This window comes from Salvelinus fontinalis, chromosome 15 (assembly GCF_029448725.1).
Source record: "Salvelinus fontinalis isolate EN_2023a chromosome 15, ASM2944872v1, whole genome shotgun sequence".
Lineage (NCBI taxonomy): Eukaryota > Metazoa > Chordata > Actinopteri > Salmoniformes > Salmonidae > Salvelinus > Salvelinus fontinalis.
Window position 1 is genome coordinate 889,011 of NC_074679.1, and position 19,241 is coordinate 908,251.

The 19,241-nt window shown below is 49.1% G+C and overlaps 1 protein-coding gene across 3 annotated transcripts in view; it reads right to left on the reverse strand.

Moving 5' to 3' along the window:
* The window catches only part of slc4a11 (solute carrier family 4 member 11), a 195,683-nt gene that overhangs the window by 82,736 nt on the left and 93,706 nt on the right, over window positions 1–19,241 (reverse strand). For all 3 annotated transcript variants that reach the window (XM_055862413.1, XM_055862414.1, XM_055862415.1), the window contains exons 7-9: window positions 8,927–9,011; window positions 8,075–8,200; window positions 7,859–7,972 (exon numbers count right to left, since the gene is read on the reverse strand). In XM_055862413.1, coding sequence (XP_055718388.1) covers window positions 7,859–7,972; window positions 8,075–8,200; window positions 8,927–9,011 — 325 coding nt within the window. The remainder of the gene's footprint in view (window positions 1–7,858; window positions 7,973–8,074; window positions 8,201–8,926; window positions 9,012–19,241) is intronic.

Sequence of the window (19,241 nt, forward strand, 5' to 3'; positions counted from 1 at the left end):
TACCGTGTAAGAAAATAAATCCAAGTAAACGGTAAAATCTGCTTTTGTGTCATCCTTACTCGCACCTACAGTCCATACCTCTTGCACTTCAGAGAGTTGAGTTATAGCAGGGAGTTGCGTTCCCTCTTCTCAGAGGCGTGCGTAACATAATGGGGGCTCATCCGGGATTTCATTAAACCCACCGGACCCTGCTGCACTGAGCTCTCTGTGGTTAGTGATTGAGGTGTGATGGTAGGTTGTGAGTTTGGATGACTTGTTTAGTTTGTGTTTTCAGTAGATTGTTGTGTACAAGATGGCTGCCTCAGGCATCTCCAAGTTCATTGAAGCGCCCTCTATTGATTGTTTGGTGAGGTTTCGAAAAGTAGACCTTATAGCTATAGCTGACCATTATGGATTTGTTATCCCTGAGAAAGCCCTAAAGGCTGAGCTTTTGGTGCTAGTCAGGGAGGGATTAGTAAGAGAAAGAATTCTCTCATTGAAAGGAGAGGAGACGGGTAGACTTTCCGATGCCAAGTCGGAGGACAGGGCGGAGGAAAGGGTTGCTCGTACCCCCTTTACATTATCTCGATTCGATCCTTTATCTTCTGCTTCAGGTCGTTTAGACGGGACCGCTAGGCTAAAGGTGAGGCTGGCCCGGTTAGAAATGGAGCAAAAAGATAAGGAGAGACAAATGCATTTTGATCTTGAAATTAGGAAAATAGAAGCCGACAAGGAGGTGAGGATCCGACAACTGGAGATAGAAGCTGGCTCCGGTACGACTCCACAAGCTGCTCAGCATCAAGCCCACTTTGATGTAAGTAAAAATATAGCTTTAGTCCCACCATTCCGAGAGTCGGAAGTGGATTCCTATTTTTCTGCATTTGAGCGTGTGGCCGCTGCGCTGCATTGGCCACTCGAGGTTTGGCCTCTCCTGTTACAATGTAAAATGTCTGGGAAAGCCCAGGAAGTAGTAGCTGCTCTCTCCCTGGAAGACAGTTTACACTATGAAACAGTTAAAACTACGGTGTTGCGGGCTTATGAGTTGGTGCCTGAAGCTTATAGACAGCGCTTCAGGAACCACAAGAAACCCTCTCACCGTACTTTTGTTGAGTTTGCTAGGGACAAAGAGTCTCTGTTTAATAGATGGTGTTCAGCCAGCAAAGCTAACACCTTTGCTGATATTTGGGAGTTGATGCTGTTGGAGGATTTTAAAAGAAACCTCCCTGATAGAATTGTAGTTCATTTAAATGAACAGAAAGTGGTGACATTGGCCCAGGCAGCAGTGTTGGCAGATGAGTACGCTTTGACACACAAGACTGTCTTTGGTGCACCTCGTTTTGAAGGTAGACTGATTACGTCATCAGTGCCTCATTCAGGTCGCTTTTCCTCTGACAAGCCTTTTCATGAGATCCGTGAATGTTTTTACTGTCACCAAAAGGGTCACGTGATTGCGGACTGCCCAGTTTTGAAAAATAAACAGAAACAGTCCCAGTCACTGTCCCCAAAAAGGAAAAGTTTGGGTTTAGTCAAGTCTTTGGCTCGTCCGTTGGTCCGAGGTATTGATTCAGCATTTGAGAAACCGGATCCTGTTTATGCTCCGTTTATCTCTACTGGTTGTGTTTCCTTAACTGGAGAACAAACTGATCAAAAGCCAATTAAAATCTTACGAGACACCGGAGCGGCACAGTCAGTAATCATTACTGATGCTTTACCCTGGTCTCCTGAAACGTATTGTGGCTCACATGTTATATTACAGGGGATAGAGACAAAAACAGTACCTGTACCATTACACTGGGTCCACTTAGTGTCAGACTTGGTATCAGGACGTTTCCGTGTTGGTGTAGTGTCTACACTGCCAGTAAAAGGAGTCACATTGCTATTAGGGAATGATATTGCTGGTGGTAATGTTACTCCTGTGTTAGAGGTAGTAGACAATCCAGAAATCAAAATTGCAGATGAGAAATTGGTTCAAGCATTTCCACATGTTTTTCCTGCTTGTGTCTTAACGAGGGCACAATCTCGCAAGCTTGGAGATGTGGTGGATTTGGCTAGTTCCATTTTTGAGAATATTGAAGTAGAAGACAATGCACCGAGTATTCCTTCTGCAAGTCCGACAGTTTTTACTCCTGTAAAAACTAAGGAAGGGGACTGCGAAATCGCACCCCAATTACATGACATTCTTTTGTCTGTCACCCCTGAGAAGGTGATTGAATGTCAAAGAGGAGACACCAGTCTTAAGTGTTTTGCTTCGGTAATTTCCATTGAAGAAGCTAAAACTAGAGAGACTGCCTACTTTATGGAAGCAGGAGTTTTGATGCGTAAATGGGCAGCTCATGACACCGTTAATGACTGGAGGGAAGTGTGTCAAGTGGTTGTTCCTACATCGTTCCGACAGCAGGTGCTGTCACTCGCCCATGACCAGGCGTGGTCTGGACATTTGGGGATCACAAAGACTTATAACCGGGTCCTTCGTCATTTCTTTTGGCCAGGTTTGAAGTCTGACGTGGTCCGATTTTGTAAAGCATGTCACGTATGTCAACTCACTGGGAAAGCGAATCAAACAGTTCCTAGAGCACCGCTCTACCCGATTCCTGTGGTGGGGGAACCGTTTGAAAGAGTGATAGTTGATTGTGTAGGTCCGTTGCCGAAAACCAGGTCAGGTAACCAGTTCCTACTAACAATAATGTGCAGTGCTACTCGATACCCAGAGGCTATTCCTCTCCGTACTATTACGGCTAAGACTGTGGTGAAGGCACTGGTGAAGTTCTTCTCTACGTTTGGACTCCCTAAAGTAATCCAAACAGATCAGGGATCCAACTTTATGTCCAAAATGTTTTCAAATGTGTTAAAGACGCTGTGTATTTCCCATCAGGTCTCAAGTCCGTATCATCCAGAGAGTCAAGGGGCTCTCGAACGCTGGCATCAGACGCTGAAGGCAATGCTACGCAAGTATTGTATGGATACCAGTACCGATTGGGATGAGGGGGTGCCCTTTGTCCTATTTGCTATTAGGGAAACGATACAAGAGTCCTTAGGGTTTAGCCCTGCTGACCTTGTGTTTGGACACACCCCACGGGGTCCGCTGAAAGTGTTGAAGGAGCATATCTTATCTCCTACACCCAGTAGCGCCCCTAAAAATGTGTTGGATTATGTCAGTAAGATGCGGGAGAGACTGCACACCGCATGTGCGTTGGCCCAAAAGTCTCTTTCCTCTTCGCAAAAACGCATGAAGGTGCATTATGACAAAAAGGCTGTTGGCCGTTCTTTTGCACCAGGGGATCAAGTTTTAGTTTTGTTGCCAATTCCTGGCTCATCTCTGTCAGCACGTTTTTCTGGACCATATCTGGTGGAAAAGAAACTCAGTGACACCAATTATGTGATAAAGACCCCAGATCGAAGGCGTTCTTCCCGTGTGTGTCATGTTAACATGCTAAAAGAATATTATGTACGTGATTCTCCAGACAGCTCCTCAAGTAAGCCGGTCCAGCCCGCCGTCTCCAGTGTGGCTGCGGTGGTGCTGAAGCCTGGCTGGGACCTAGAGGAGATTAAGGAGGATGGGTTGGAGTTACGCCATACGTTACAGCAGTGTGAACGCCTATGTAATTCAGAGATGCTGAAGAAGTTACCCTCTCAAATGGAACATTTGGATAGCGATCAAACTAAGGACCTTATCCTATTGATAAACAGTTTTCTCAGTGTGTTTCAGGACGTTCCAAGTCGCACGTCCATCTTGGAACATGACGTGGATGTGGGCAACGCTGCTCCTATACGTCAGCATCCGTACCGGGTTAATGCAAAGAAAAGGGAGGTAATGAAAAGTGAGGTAGCTTATTTATTACAGAATGACATGGCAAAACCCAGTAACAGCTCCTGGAGTTCCCCATGTATTCTTGTTCCTAAGCCTGACGGTACGTCCCGCTTATGCACGGAATATCGTCGAGTAAATGCAGTTACAAAGTCTGATTCTTTTCCTCTACCTCGATTAGATGACTGCATTGATAGAATTGGCTCTGCTGCTTACGTTAGTAAGTTAGATTTGTTAAAAGGTTATTGGCAGGTGCCTCTGACCTCTAGAGCTTCTGACATATCGGCTTTTGTTACGCCTGATAACTTTGTACAATACACTGTGATGCCCTTTGGCATGTGTAATGCACCTGCTACTTTTCAGCGTCTAGTTAACATTGTGTTTGCAGATGTGCCAAATTGTACTGCATACCTTGATGATGTGGTGATACATTCGTCTACTTGGTCTGATCATCTCTCCACTTTGAAAAGTGTGTTTCAGCGGTTGGAGAATGCTTCTTTAACCCTCAATTTGGCCAAGTGTGAGTTTGGGAAGGCTACGGTGACTTACTTAGGGAAACAAGTGGGACGAGGTCAAGTGCGCCCAGTAACTGGCAAAGTGGAAGCAATTGTTGCTTTTCCTGCTCCCACGACTCGACGCCAGTTGCGCAGATTTCTAGGGATGGTAGGGTACTATCGTACATTCTGTAAGAATTTCTCGACGGTAGTAGCTCCCCTTTCATCTCTGCTTAGTCCCAAGGTACCATTTAGGTGGTCCAAGGACTGTAACCATGCTTTTGAGTCCGCTAAAGCGCTACTTTGTAGTGCCCCAGTGCTTGCCGCCCCCAACTTTGACAAACCTTTTAAGTTGGAGGTTGACGCTAGTATAGTGGGGGTGGGTGCGGTTCTCTTACAGGAAGATGAAGACGGAGTGGATCGGCCCGTCAGTTTCTTTTCCCGTAAGTTCAACTCGTGTCAGTCAAGGTACTCCACAATTGAACAAGAGACGCTAGCTTTATTGCTAGCCTTACAGTTCTTTGAAGTATATGTGGGATCCAGTGCCTTGCCTGTAATGGTCTTCACGGACCATAATCCTTTAGTGTTCTTAAAGCAAATGTACAATCAGAACCGCCGCCTTATGCGGTGGGCTCTGATTGTACAAGGATATAATGTACAGATAGCCTATATGAAGGGCTCAGCGAATGTGGTTGCTGACGCTCTATCACGGGTTTACTAACTGGGGAAGCGTTGGTTTTTGTTATTACAAACTGTATGTTTGCAATTTTTGTGGTGGGCGTGTTACGTTCCCCAGTTTCTGTGTTCTGTTTTGTATTTGAGTGTGTGTTTCAGGAGATGGCTTCCTGAAGTACTCCCCAACCAGCTGATTGGTCAACCCCAGGCTAATTGGTGATTGGAGCTGACCCCGCCCCCTCGTCAAGAAGCAGCTGACTCTAATCACCATTGCCACCTGAAGATAAAAGCCAGTGTTCTGCCCAAGAGAGTAGAAGATTGAGAGAGGAGAGATTTGGAGTAGAGATTTGGAGTAGAGATTTGGAGATTGAGAGAGAAAAATTAGATTGTGATATAGTGTTGGTTGTGTATCAGAAAGTGTGGTATGTACTGTTGTTGTTGGTAGCAGTTTTGCTATGTCCTGTGTTTGTGAAATCGTTAATAATTACTCTGTTTCATTTGTTCCCAGGGGGGAAGGAGAAGGCACTTTGGGAGTGCTTAGGCAAGAGGCCCGAGGGCATACATATACCCGTAGTATATTTACTGTCTAGGCACACTAGGTAAGACCTGGGCGGACCACACCCTGTATTTTGGTTAGGGCACCAGACGGTGCTAAGTTAGGTAAGTTAAGTGGGTAGGCAGGTTAGATAGGAGAGGGGGAACTTTGATATTTACTTTCTTTGCTTTGGTTCCGTCCAGCCCCTTTTCCCCATATTACCGTGTAAGAAAATAAATTCTAGTAAACGGTAAAATCTGCTTTTGTGTCATCCTTGCTCGCACCTACAGTCCATACCTCTTGCACTTCAGAGAGTTGAGTTATAGCAGGGAGTTGCGTTCCCTCTTCTCAGAGGCGTGCGTAACACACACACACACACACACACACACACACACACACACACACACACACACACACACACACACACACACACACACACACACACACACACACACACACACACACACACACACACACACACACACACACACACACACACACACACACACACACAGCTCAGTCAGTCGGTATTGAAACTTTGTCGGTATTGAAAGTCGGTATTGAAAATTTCAAACATCAGACAGCCTCTAAACAAACATACACTATATTAAAACTCCATCAGAGGCAGCAGATGTTAATGGTGCTCTGTTCCTCAGACGGCGAGGTGGAGGGGCAGACGGCGAGGTGGAGGGGCAGACGGCGAGGTGGAGGGGCAGACGGCGAGGTGGAGGGGCAGACGGCGAGGTGGAGGGGCAGACGGCGAGGTGGAGGGGCAGACGGCGAGGTGGAGGGGCAGACGTAGAGGTGGAGGGGCAGACGGCGAGGTGGAGGGGCAGACGGCGAGGTGGAGGGGCAGACGGCGAGGTGGAGGGGCAGACGGCGAGGTGGAGGGGCAGACGGCGAGGTGGAGGGGCAGACGGCGAGGTGGAGGGGCAGACGGCGAGGTGGAGGGGCAGACGGCGAGGTGGAGGGGCAGACGGCGAGGGGCAGACGTAGAGGTGGAGGGGCAGACGTAGAGGTGGAGGGGCAGACGGCGAGGTGGAGGGGCAGACGTAGAGGTGGAGGGGCAGACGGCGAGGTGGAGGGGCAGACGGCGAGGTGGAGGGGCAGACGGCGAGGTGGAGGGGCAGACGGCGAGGTGGAGGGGCAGACGGCGAGGTGGAGGGGCAGACGGCGAGGTGGAGGGGCAGACGGCGAGGTGGAGGGGCAGACGGCGAGGTGGAGGGGCAGACGGCGAGGTGGAGGGGCAGACGGCGAGGTGGAGGGGCAGACGGCGAGGTGGAGGGGCAGACGTAGAGGTGGAGGGGCAGACGGAGAGGTGGAGGGGCAGACGGAGAGGTGGAGGGGCAGACGGAGAGGTGGAGGGGCAGACGTAGAGGTGGAGGGGCAGACGTAGAGGTGGAGGGGCAGACGGCGAGGTGGAGGGGCAGACGGCGAGGTGGAGGGGCAGACGGAGACAAATATAGAGGATACAAGGCTCAGAGAAACACCTGAAGAAGAGGAGAGAGACCTACTACTGATGAATTAGAGGAGAGAGAGACCTACCACTGATGATGAGGAGAGAGAGAGACCTACCACTGATGAAGACGAGGAGAGAGAGAGACCTACCACTGATGAAGACGAGGAGCGAGAGAGACCTACCACTGATGATGAGGAGAGAGAGAGACCTACCACTTATGAAGAGGAGAGAGAGAGACCTACCACTGATGAAGACGAGGAGAGAGAGAGACCTACCACTGATGATGAGGAGAGAGAGAGACCTACCACTGATGAAGACGAGGAGAGAGAGAGACTTACCACTGATGAAGAGCAGAGACCTACCACTTATGAAGAGGAGAAAGAGAGACCTACCACTGAGGATGAGGAGAGAGAGAGACCTACCACTGATGATGAGGAGAAAGAGAGACCTACCACTAATGAAGAAGAGGCGAGAGATCTACCACTGATGAAGAAGAGGCGAGAGATCTACCACTGATGAAGAAGAGGCAAGAGATCTACCACTGATGAAGAAGAGAGAAACCTACCACTGATGAATAAGAAGAGAGAGATCTACCACTGATGAAGAAGAGGCGAGAAACCTACCACTAATGAAGAAGAGGCGAGAGATCTACCACTGATGAAGAAGAGGCGAGAGATCTACCACTGATGAAGAAGAGGCGAGAGATCTACCACTGATGAAGAAGAGGCGAGAGATCTACCACTGATGAAGAAGAGGCAAGAGATCTACCACTGATGAAGAAGAGAGAGCAACCTACGCCTGATGAAGAAGAGAGAGCGACCTACCACTGATGAAGAAGAGGAGAGAGGTCTACCACTGATGAAGAAGAGGAGAGAGGTCTACCACGGATGAAGAAGAGGAGAGAGACCTACCACTGATGAAGATGGCCAGAGGAGCTGTGGTCAGAGGGATGACCAACGGTGACCCAGCGAAAAGAGAATAGATGAGCCCTCCTATACTTTGGCCGATAATGGTCTTCTGGACATCTGAAAAGACACACACACAGTCAGGTGTGTGTGTGTGTGCGTGCGTGCGCGCGCGTGTGTGTGTGTGCGTGCGTGCGTGTGCGTGTCTGTGTGTGTGTATACCAATCTCGCCCCGTGTTCTCTCATCGTTGAGTGAGCCGAAAGCGATGGCAGGGAGGAGGATAGCAATGTACAGGAAGACAGCTGTTGTCATGTACTTCAGTACAGTCTTATTACTGCCTACTACACCTGGGGAGAGAGAGAGGAGGAGGATAGGAGAGTAGAGGAGGAGAAGGAGGAAGGGAGGAGGAGGAGAGAGGAGAGGAGGAGGATAGGAGAGTAGAGGAGGAGAAGGAGGAAGGGAGGAGGAGGAGAGAGGGAGGGGGGGAGGATAGAGGGAGGAGGATAGAGGGAGGAGGCAGAGAGGAGAGGAGGAGGATAGGAGAGTAGAGGAGGAGAAGGAGGATGGTAGAGGGAGGAGGATATAGGGAGGATGATAGAGGGAGGATGATAGAGGGAGGAGGATAGAGGGAGGAGGATAGAGGGAGGAGGATAGAGGGAGGAGGATAGAGGGAGAAGGATAGAGGGAGAAGGATAGAGGGAGGAGGATAGAGGGAGGAGGATAGAGGGAGGAGGATAGAGGGAGGAGGATAGAGGGAGGAGGATAGAGGGAGGAGGATAGAGGGAGGAGGTGAGAAGGAGAAGAAGAGAAGGAGGAGGAGGAGGAGAAAAATTGAGGGAGGATAGGATGAGAGGAAGAGGATGAGGAGGAGAGAGGAGGAGGAGGCTAAGTGTCAACTCAAACACTCAATAAACGTACTTGCTTCAATTACCCTGATTACTAAAACACAGTAACATACTGATGTTCTATCTAGAATGGAGTTGACAAAATGTGAGAATAATACTGATAGTGGGAAACAGAGCACCACTGAGGTGTTGACAGAAAGAGCTGATTATAATAGGAATTTAACCCACCATCTGTAAAGTCTGAAGAGTAAAGTGGCATTCTGCGACACAGGTCTTCATAAATCCCCCGCCCGGGCCTGAAGAAGTCTTTACACTGGAGAAACACACGAGGGTTACAAATAAAAATCAAAAGCACCATCAAACAATTTCTAAATGAACCTTATGTCCAATTTCTAAATGAAGACTTTTATATCTATATTTTAAATAAAAGTAGCAAAGAGGTAAGAGAACTTAGTGGGAAAATCACTCCAGCCCCTTATTCCTGTCACGCTGGTATAAGGGATCAGGAGACAGGCGCAGGAATGCATAATTGGGGGTTTTATTTCCCAAATTACAGCGTGCCGTATGAAGGCACGAGGACAAAAACCAACACGTACACAAAACACAGGGTTTAAACCCAAACAAAAGAGCGAGGAATAAATACGCGGGGACGAGACCCGTAACATACACAATGATACCACGTGGGGACGAGACCCGTAACATACACGCACACAATGATACCACGCGGGGACGAGACGCGTAACGTACACAATGATACCACGCGGGGACGAGACGCGTAACATACACAATGATACCACGCGGGGACGAGACCCGTAACATACACGCACACAATGATACCACGCGGGACGAGACCCGTAACATACACAATGATACCACGCGGGACGAGACCCGTAACACACACAATGATACCACGCGGGACGAGACCCGTAACACACACAATGATACCACGCGGGGGCGAGACCCGTAACACACACAATGATACCACGCGGGGACGAGACCCGTAACATACACAATGATACCACGCGGGACGAGACCCGTAACATACACGCACACAATGATACCACGCGGGGACGAGACCCGTAACATACACATACACAATGATACCACGCGGGGACGAGACCCGTAACATACACTCACACAATGATACCACACGGGGACGAGACCCGTAACATACACACACAAAATGATCCTACGCGGGGACGAGACCAATAACATACACAATGATACCACGCGGGACGAGACCCGTAACATACACAATGATACCACGCGGGACGAGACCCGTAACACACACAATGATACCACGCAGGGACGAGACCCGTAACACACACAATGATACCACGCAGGGACGAGACAAGTAAAACACACAATGATACCACGCAGGGACGAGACCCGTAACACACACAATGATACCACGCAGGGACGAGACCCGTAACACACACAATGATACCACGCGGGACGAGACCCGTAACACACACAATGATACCACGCAGGGACGAGACCCGTAACACACACAATGATACCACGCAGGGACGAGACCCGTAACACACACAATGATACCACGCAGGGACGAGACCCGTAACACAAACAATGATACCACGCAGGGACGAGACCCGTAACACACACAATGATACCACGCAGGGACGAGACCCGTAACACACACAATGATACCACGCGGGGACGAGACCCGTAACATACACAATGATACCACGCAGGGACGAGACCCGTAACACACACAATGATACCACGCAGGGACGAGACCCGTAACACACACAATGATACCACGCAGGGACGAGACCCGTAACACACACAATGATACCACGCAGGGACGAGACCCGTAACACACACAATGATACCACGCAGGGACGAGACCCGTAACACACACAATGATACCACGCGGGGACGAGACCCGTAACACACACAATGATACCACGCGGGGGCGAGACCCGTAACATACCCGCACACAATGATACCATGCGGGGACGAGACCCGTAACATACACACACACAATGATACCACGCGGGGACGAGACCCGTAACATACACATTGATACCACGCGGGGACGAGACCCGTAACACACACAATGATACCACGCAGGGACGAGACCCGTAACATACACGCACACAATGATACCACGCGGGGACGAGACCCGTAACATACACGCACACAATGATACCAAGCGGGGACGAGACCCGTAACATACACATACACAATGATACCACGCGGGGACGAGACGCGTAACACACACAATGATACCACACGGGGACGAGACCCGTAACATACACACACACAATGATACCACGCGGGGACGAGACCCGTAACATACACAATGATACCACGCGGGACGAGACCCGTAACATACACAATGATACCACGCGGGACGAGACCCGTAACATACACAATGATACCACGCGGGGACGAGACCCGTAACATACACAATGATACCACGCGGGGACGAGACCCGTAACATACACAATGATACCACGCAGGGACGAGACCCGTAACATACACAATGATACCACGCGGGGACAAGACCCGTAACACACACAATGATACCACGCGGGGACAAGACCCGTAACACACACAATGATACCACACGGGGACAAGACCCGTAACATACACAATGATACCACGCAGGGACGAGACCCGTAACACACACAATGATACCACGCAGGGACAAGACCCGTAACATACACAATGATACCACGCAGGGACGAGACCCGTAACATACACAATGATACCACGCAGGGACGAGACCCGTAACATACACAATGATACCACGCAGGGACAAGACCCGTAACATACACAATGATACCACGCAGGGACGAGACCCGTAACATACACAATGATACCACGCAGGGACAAGACCCGTAACATACACAATGATACCACGCAGGGACAAGACCCGTAACATACACAATGATACCACACAGGGACAAGACCCGTAACATACACAATGATACCACGCAGGGACGAGACCCGTAACATACACAATGATACCACGCAGGGACAAGACCCGTAACACACACAATGATACCACGCGGGGACAAGACCCGTAACATACACAATGATACCACGCAGGGACAAGACCCGTAACATACACAATGATACCACGCAGGGACGAGACCCGTAACATACACAATGATACCACGCGGGGACAAGACCCGTAACATACACAATGATACCACGCAGGGACAAGACCCGTAACATACACAATGATACCACGCAGGGACAAGACCCGTAACACACACAATGATACCACGCGGGGACAAGACCCGTAACATACACAATGATACCACGCAGGGACAAGACCCGTAACATACACAATGATACCACGCAGGGACGAGACCCGTAACATACACAATGATACCACGCGGGGACAAGACCCGTAACATACACAATGATACCACGCAGGGACAAGACCCGTAACATACACAATGATACCACGCAGGGACGAGACCCGTAACATACACAATGATACCACGCGGGGACGAGACCCGTAACATACACAATGATACCACGCAGGGACAAGACCCGTAACATACACAATGATACCACGCAGGGACGAGACCCGTAACATACACAATGATACCACGCAGGGACGAGACCCGTAACACACACAATGATACCACGCAGGGACGAGACCCGTAACACACACAATGATACCACGCAGGGACAAGACCCGTAACATACACAATGATACCACGCAGGGACAAGACCCGTAACACACACAATGATACCACGCGGGGACGAGACCCGTAACATACACAATGATACCACGCGGGGACGAGACCCGTAACATACACAATGATACCACGCAGGGACAAGACCCGTAACACACACAATGATACCACGCAGGGACAAGACCCGTAACACACACAATGATACCACGCGAGGACGAGACCCGTAACATACACAATGATACCACGCGGGGACGAGACCCGTAACATACACAATGATACCACGCAGGGACAAGACCCGTAACACACACAATGATACCACGCAGGGACGAGACCCGTAACACACACAATGATACCACGCGGGGACGAGACCCGTAACACACACAATGATACCACGCAGGGACAAGACCCGTAACACACACAATGATACCACGCAGGGACAAGACCCGTAACACACACAATGATACCACGCAGGGACAAGACCCGTAACACACACAATGATACCACGCGGGGACGAGACCCGTAACATACACAATGATACCACGCAGGGACGAGACCCGTAACATACACAATGATACCACGCGGGGACGAGACCCGTAACATACACAATGATACCACGCAGGGACGAGACCCGTAACATACACAATGATACCACGCAGGGACGAGACCCGTAACACACACAATGATACCACGCGGGGACGAGACCCGTAACATACACAATGATACCACGCAGGGACGAGACCCGTAACATACACGCACACAATGATACCACGCAGGGACGAGACCCGTAACATACACAATGATACCACGCAGGGACAAGACCCGTAACATACACAATGATACCACGCGGGGACGAGACCCGTAACATACACAATGATACCACGCGGGGACGAGACCCGTAACATACACAATGATACCACGCAGGGACGAGACCCGTAACATACACAATGATACAACGCAGGGACGAGACCCGTAACATACACAATGATACCACGCGGGGACGAGACCCGTAACACACACAATGATACCACACAGGGACGAGACCCGTAACATACACAATGATACAACGCAGGGACGAGACCCGTAACATACACAATGATACCACGCAGGGACAAGACCCGTAACATACACAATGATACCACGCGGGGACGAGACCCGTAACACACACAATGATACCACGCAGGGACAAGACCCGTAACATACACAATGATACCACGCAGGGACGAGACCCGTAACATACACAATGATACCACACGGGGACGAGAACCGTAACATACACAATGATACCACACGGGACGAGACCCGTAACATACACAATGATACCACGCGGGGACGAGACCCGTAACATACACAATGATACCACGCAGGGACAAGACCCGTAACATACACAATGATACCACGCGGGGACGAGACCCGTAACATACACAATGATACCACGCAGGGACGAGACCCGTAACATACACAATTATACCACACGGGGACGAGACCCGTAACATACACAACGATACCACGCAGGGACGAGACCCGTAACATACACAATTATACCACACGGGGACGAGACCCGTAACACACACAATGATACCACGCGGGGACGAGACCCGTAACACACACAATGATACCACGCGGGGACGAGACCCGTAACACACACAATGATACCACGCAGGGACGAGATCCGTAACATACACAATGATACCACACGGGGACGAGACCCGTAACATACACAATGATACCACGCAGGGACGAGACCCGTAACATACACAATGATACCACGCGGGGACGAGACCCGTAACATACACAATGATACCACGCGGGGACGAGACTCGTAACATACACAATGATACCACGCGGGGACGAGACTCGTAACATACACAATGATACCACGCAGGGACGAGACCCGTAACATACACAATGATAACACGCGGGGACGAGACTCGTAACATACACAATGATACCACGCAGGGACGAGACCCATAACATACACAATGATACCACGCGGGACGAGACCCGTAACATACACAATGATACCACGCAGGGACGAGACCCGTAACATACACAATGATACCACGCGGGACGAGACCCGTAACACACACAATGATACCACGCGGGGACGAGACCCGTAACATACACAATGATACCACGCGGGGACGAGACCCGTAACATACACAATGATACCACGCGGGGACGAGACCCGTAACATACACAATGATACCACGCGGGGACGAGACCCGTAACATACACAATGATACCACACGGGGACGAGACCCGTAACATACACAATGATACCACGCGGGGACGAGACCCGTAACACACACAATGATACCACGCGGGGACGAGACCTGTAACATACACAATGATACCACGCAGGGACGAGTCCCGTAACATACACGCACACAATGATACCACGCAGGGACGAGACCCGTAACATACACAATGATACCACGCGGGGACGAGACCCGTAACATACACGCACACAATGATACCACACGGGGACGAGACCCGTAACATACACAATGATACCACGCAGGGACGAGACCCGTAACATACACAATGATACCACGCGGGAACGAGACCCGTAACACACACAATGATACCACGCAGGGACGAGACCCATAACATACACAATGATACCACACGGGGACGAGACCCGTAACATACACAATGATACCACACGGGGACGAGACCCGTAACATACACAATGATACCACGCAGGGACGAGACCCGTAACATACACAATGATACCACGCGGGAACGAGACCCGTAACACACACAATGATACCACGCAGGGACGAGACCCATAACATACACAATGATACCACGCAGGGACGAGACCCGTAACATACACAATGATACCACGCAGGGACGAGACCCGTAACATACACAATGATACCACGCGGGGACGAGACCCGTAATCATCTGCACAATAGAAGCGACACAAAACCCAAAACACACAGCTCAGGTACTCACACTACCAATGGACATTGGAACAATAATCGACAGCCCAATGGTGAACAAAGAGCACATTTATACACAATCAGTGGGAATGAGAACCAGGTGTGCATAATAACAGTTTCGGAGGGATCCGTGACAATTCCTGAATTAAGACTATTGTTATGTCCAGGGTTGGGTAGGTCCTATCGTAATCTGTTACTCCCTAACCCTGGTCATGTCCAGGGTTGGGTAGGTCCTAATGTAATCCGTTACTCCCTAACCCTGGTTACGTCCAGGGTTGGGTAGGTCCTGATGTAATCCGTTACTCCCTAACCCTGGTCATGTCCAGGGTTGGGTAGGTCCTGATGTAATCCGTTACTCCCTAACCCTGGTCATGTCCAGGGTCGGGTAGCTTCTAATGTAATCCGTTACTTCCTAATCCTGGTTATGTCCACACTTGGGTAGGTCCTAATGTAATCCGTTGATTAAACAGCATGATCATTAACCTCAGCCTCCTGAGGTTGAAGAGGCACTTTTGCGCCTTCTTCACTATGCTGTCTGTGTTGGTGGACCATTTCAGTTTGTCCGCGATGTGTACGCCGAGGAACTTAAAACTTTCCACCTTCTCGACTGCTGTCCCTTCGATGTGGATAGGGGGGTGTTTGCTGAAGTCTACGATCATCTCCTTTGTTTTGTTGATGTTGACTGAGAGGTTATTTTCCTGACACCACACTCCGAGTGCCCTCACCTCCTCCCTGTAGGCCGTCTCGTTGTTGTTGGTAATCAAGCCCATTACTGTTTTGTCGTCTGCAAACTTGATGATTGAGTTGAAGGTGTACATGGCCACGCAGTTGTGGGTGAACAGGGAGTACAGGAGAGGGCTGAGAACGCACCCTTGTGGGGCCCCAGTGTTGAGGGTCAGCGAAGTGGAGATGTTGTTTCCTACCTTCACCACCTGGGGACGGCCCGTCAGGAAGTACAGGACCCAGTTGCACAGGGCGGGGTTGAGACCCAGGGTCTCGAGCTTCATGACGAGTTAATGACGAGTTTGGAGGGTACTATGGTGTTAAATGCTGAGCTGTAGTCAATGAACAGCATTCGTACATAGGTATTCCTCTTGTACAGATGGGATAGGGCAGTGTGCAGTGTGATGGCAATTGAGTAGTCTGTGGACCTATTGGGGCGGTAAGCAAATTGGAGTGGGTCTAGGGTGTCAGGTAGGGTGGAGGGGATATGGTCCTTGACTAGTCTCTCGAAGCTCTTCATGATGACAGAGGTGAGTACTACGGGGCGATAGTCATTTAGTTCAGTAACCTTAGATTTCTTGGGGACAGGAACAATGGTAGCCATCTTGAAGCATGTGGGGACCACAGACTGGGATAAGGATTGATTGAATATGTCCGTAAACACACCAGCCAGCTGTTCTGCGCATGCTCTGAGGACGCGGCTAGGGATGCCGTCTGGGCTGGCAGCCTTCCGAGGGTTAACACGTTTAAATGTTTTACTCACGTTGGCCACGGAGAAGGAGATGGGGGGCGCAGTCCTTGTTAGCGGGCTGCGACGATGGCACTGTATTATCCTCAAAGCGGGCAAAGAAGGTGTTTAGTTGTGGCTGTGGCGGTCACCAAATAAGGGGAGAACATTTCTGGTAGCACTGTGACTAGGGCGGTCACCAAATTTAGTCAGCTGGTGATTGTCAAGCAAATAACTGTCTGTCTCACTGGAACCGGGTGAAGCGATCAGTGGTGTCCTTGGTGGTGCTGGTGGAGGCGCTGGAGGAACTCCTCTTCTCTCCCAGCGCTCCATCGTCTGCAGGACGCGATCCATGGCGGCGCCGAGATGTTGTAGCATCGCCTCATGCTGCTGGACGCGCTTCTCAACCCCTCGTACCGGGGTAACTGCTCATGCTGACTCTGTTTCTGTCATGGCTAACCGGGGTAACTGGTGCATGGAATCAGGCGCAAAATACCGGTCGCTCGTAAATAACGGGCGTAATAACGAACCCGGTAAACAATACCAGCCAACAAGTAACGACCTGAACATTATATACAAACATGCACACAAACATGGGGGAAACAGAGGGTTAAATAATGAACATGTAATTGGGGAATAGAAACCAGGTGTGTAGAAAACAAAGACAAAACAAATGGAAAATGAAAAGTGGATCGGCGATGGCTAGAAAGTTGGTGACGTCGACCGCCGAATGCCGCCCGAACAAGGAGAGGGACCGACTTCGGCGGAAGTCGTGACATTCTCCTAATACCTACAGTAGCCCACTGACCCCAGACAGAGAGATAGCCAAGCCCTCCTAATACCTACAGTAGCCCACTGATCCCTCTACATCACAACAGAACTGTATATGATTCACACAGGTTAGGAGAGCTTTGTTCTTCTTTGTTACATTTAAAACGTATTTGGGACTGGGGGGGCAGTATTGAGTAGCTTGGATAAAAAGGTGCCCAGAGTAAACTGCCTGCTACTTAGTCCTAAAAGCTAGAATATGCATATAATTAGTAGATTTGGATAGAAAACACTCTGAGGTTTCTAAAACTGTTTGAATGATGTCTGTGAGTATAACAGAACTCATATGGCAGGCAAAAACCAGGAAGTGGGAAATCTGAGGTTTGTAGTTTTTCAACTCTTTGCCTATCCAAGATACAGTGGAAATGGGGTCATATTGCACTTCTTAAGGCTTCCACTAGATGTCAACAGTCTTTAGAACATTATTTGATGCTTCTACTATAAAGGAGGGGGAATGAGAGGGGATTGAGTCAGAGGTCTGGCAGAGTGCCACGAACTGGTCATGCGCATTCACATGAGAGGTAGCTTGCGTTCCATTGCATTTCTGAAGACAAAGGAATTCTCCGGTTGGAACATTATTGAAGATTTATGATAAAAACATCCTAAAGATTGATTCTATACTTAGTTTGACATGTTTCTACGAACTGTAATATGACTTTTCGTCTGAACTTTCGCCTGGACCTACCAGCGCGTCATCAGTTTCGATTGTGTACTAAACGCGCAAACAAAAGGAGATATTTGGACATAAATGATGGACTTTATCGAACAAGTCAAACATTTATTGTGGAACTGGGATTCCTGGGAGTGCATTCTGATGAAGATCATCAAAGGTAAGTGAAGATTTATAATGCTATTTCTGACTTTGTTGACTCCACAACATGGCGGATATCTTTATGGCTTATTTGGGCTCTGAGCGCTGTACTCAGATTTTTGCATGGTGTGCTTTTTTGGTAAAGCTTTTTTGAAATCTGACACAGCGGTTGCATTAAGGAGAAGTTTATCTAAAGTACCATGTATAACAGTTGTGTTTTCATCAACATTTATGATGAGTATTTCTGTAAATTGATGTGGCTCTCTGCAAAATCACCGGATGTTTTGGAGGCAAAATATTACTGAACATAACGCGTCAATGTAAACTGAGATTTTTGGATATAAATATGAACTTTACCGAACTAAACATACATGTATTGTGTAACATGAAGTCCTATGAGTATCATCTGATGAATATCATCAAAGGTTAGTAAATAATTTTATCTCTATTCTGATTTTTGTGATTCCTCTCGTTGGCTGGAAAAATGGCTGTGTTTTTCTGTGGCTATGTACTGACCTAACATAATCGTTTTGTGTGCTTTCGTCGTAAAGCCTTTTTGAAATCTGACAAGTTGGCTGGATTCACAACAAGTGTAGCTTTAATTTGGTGTATTGCATGTGTGATTTCATGATTTTCTTTTTATAGTAATTTATTTGAATTTGGCGCTCTGCATTTTCACTGGATGTTGACCATGCAGGACGCTAGCGTCCACATTTCCCAGAGAGGTTAATGAATTCAATGTCTAAGCACACACACACACACACACACACACACACACACACACACACACACACACACACACACACACACACACACACACACACAC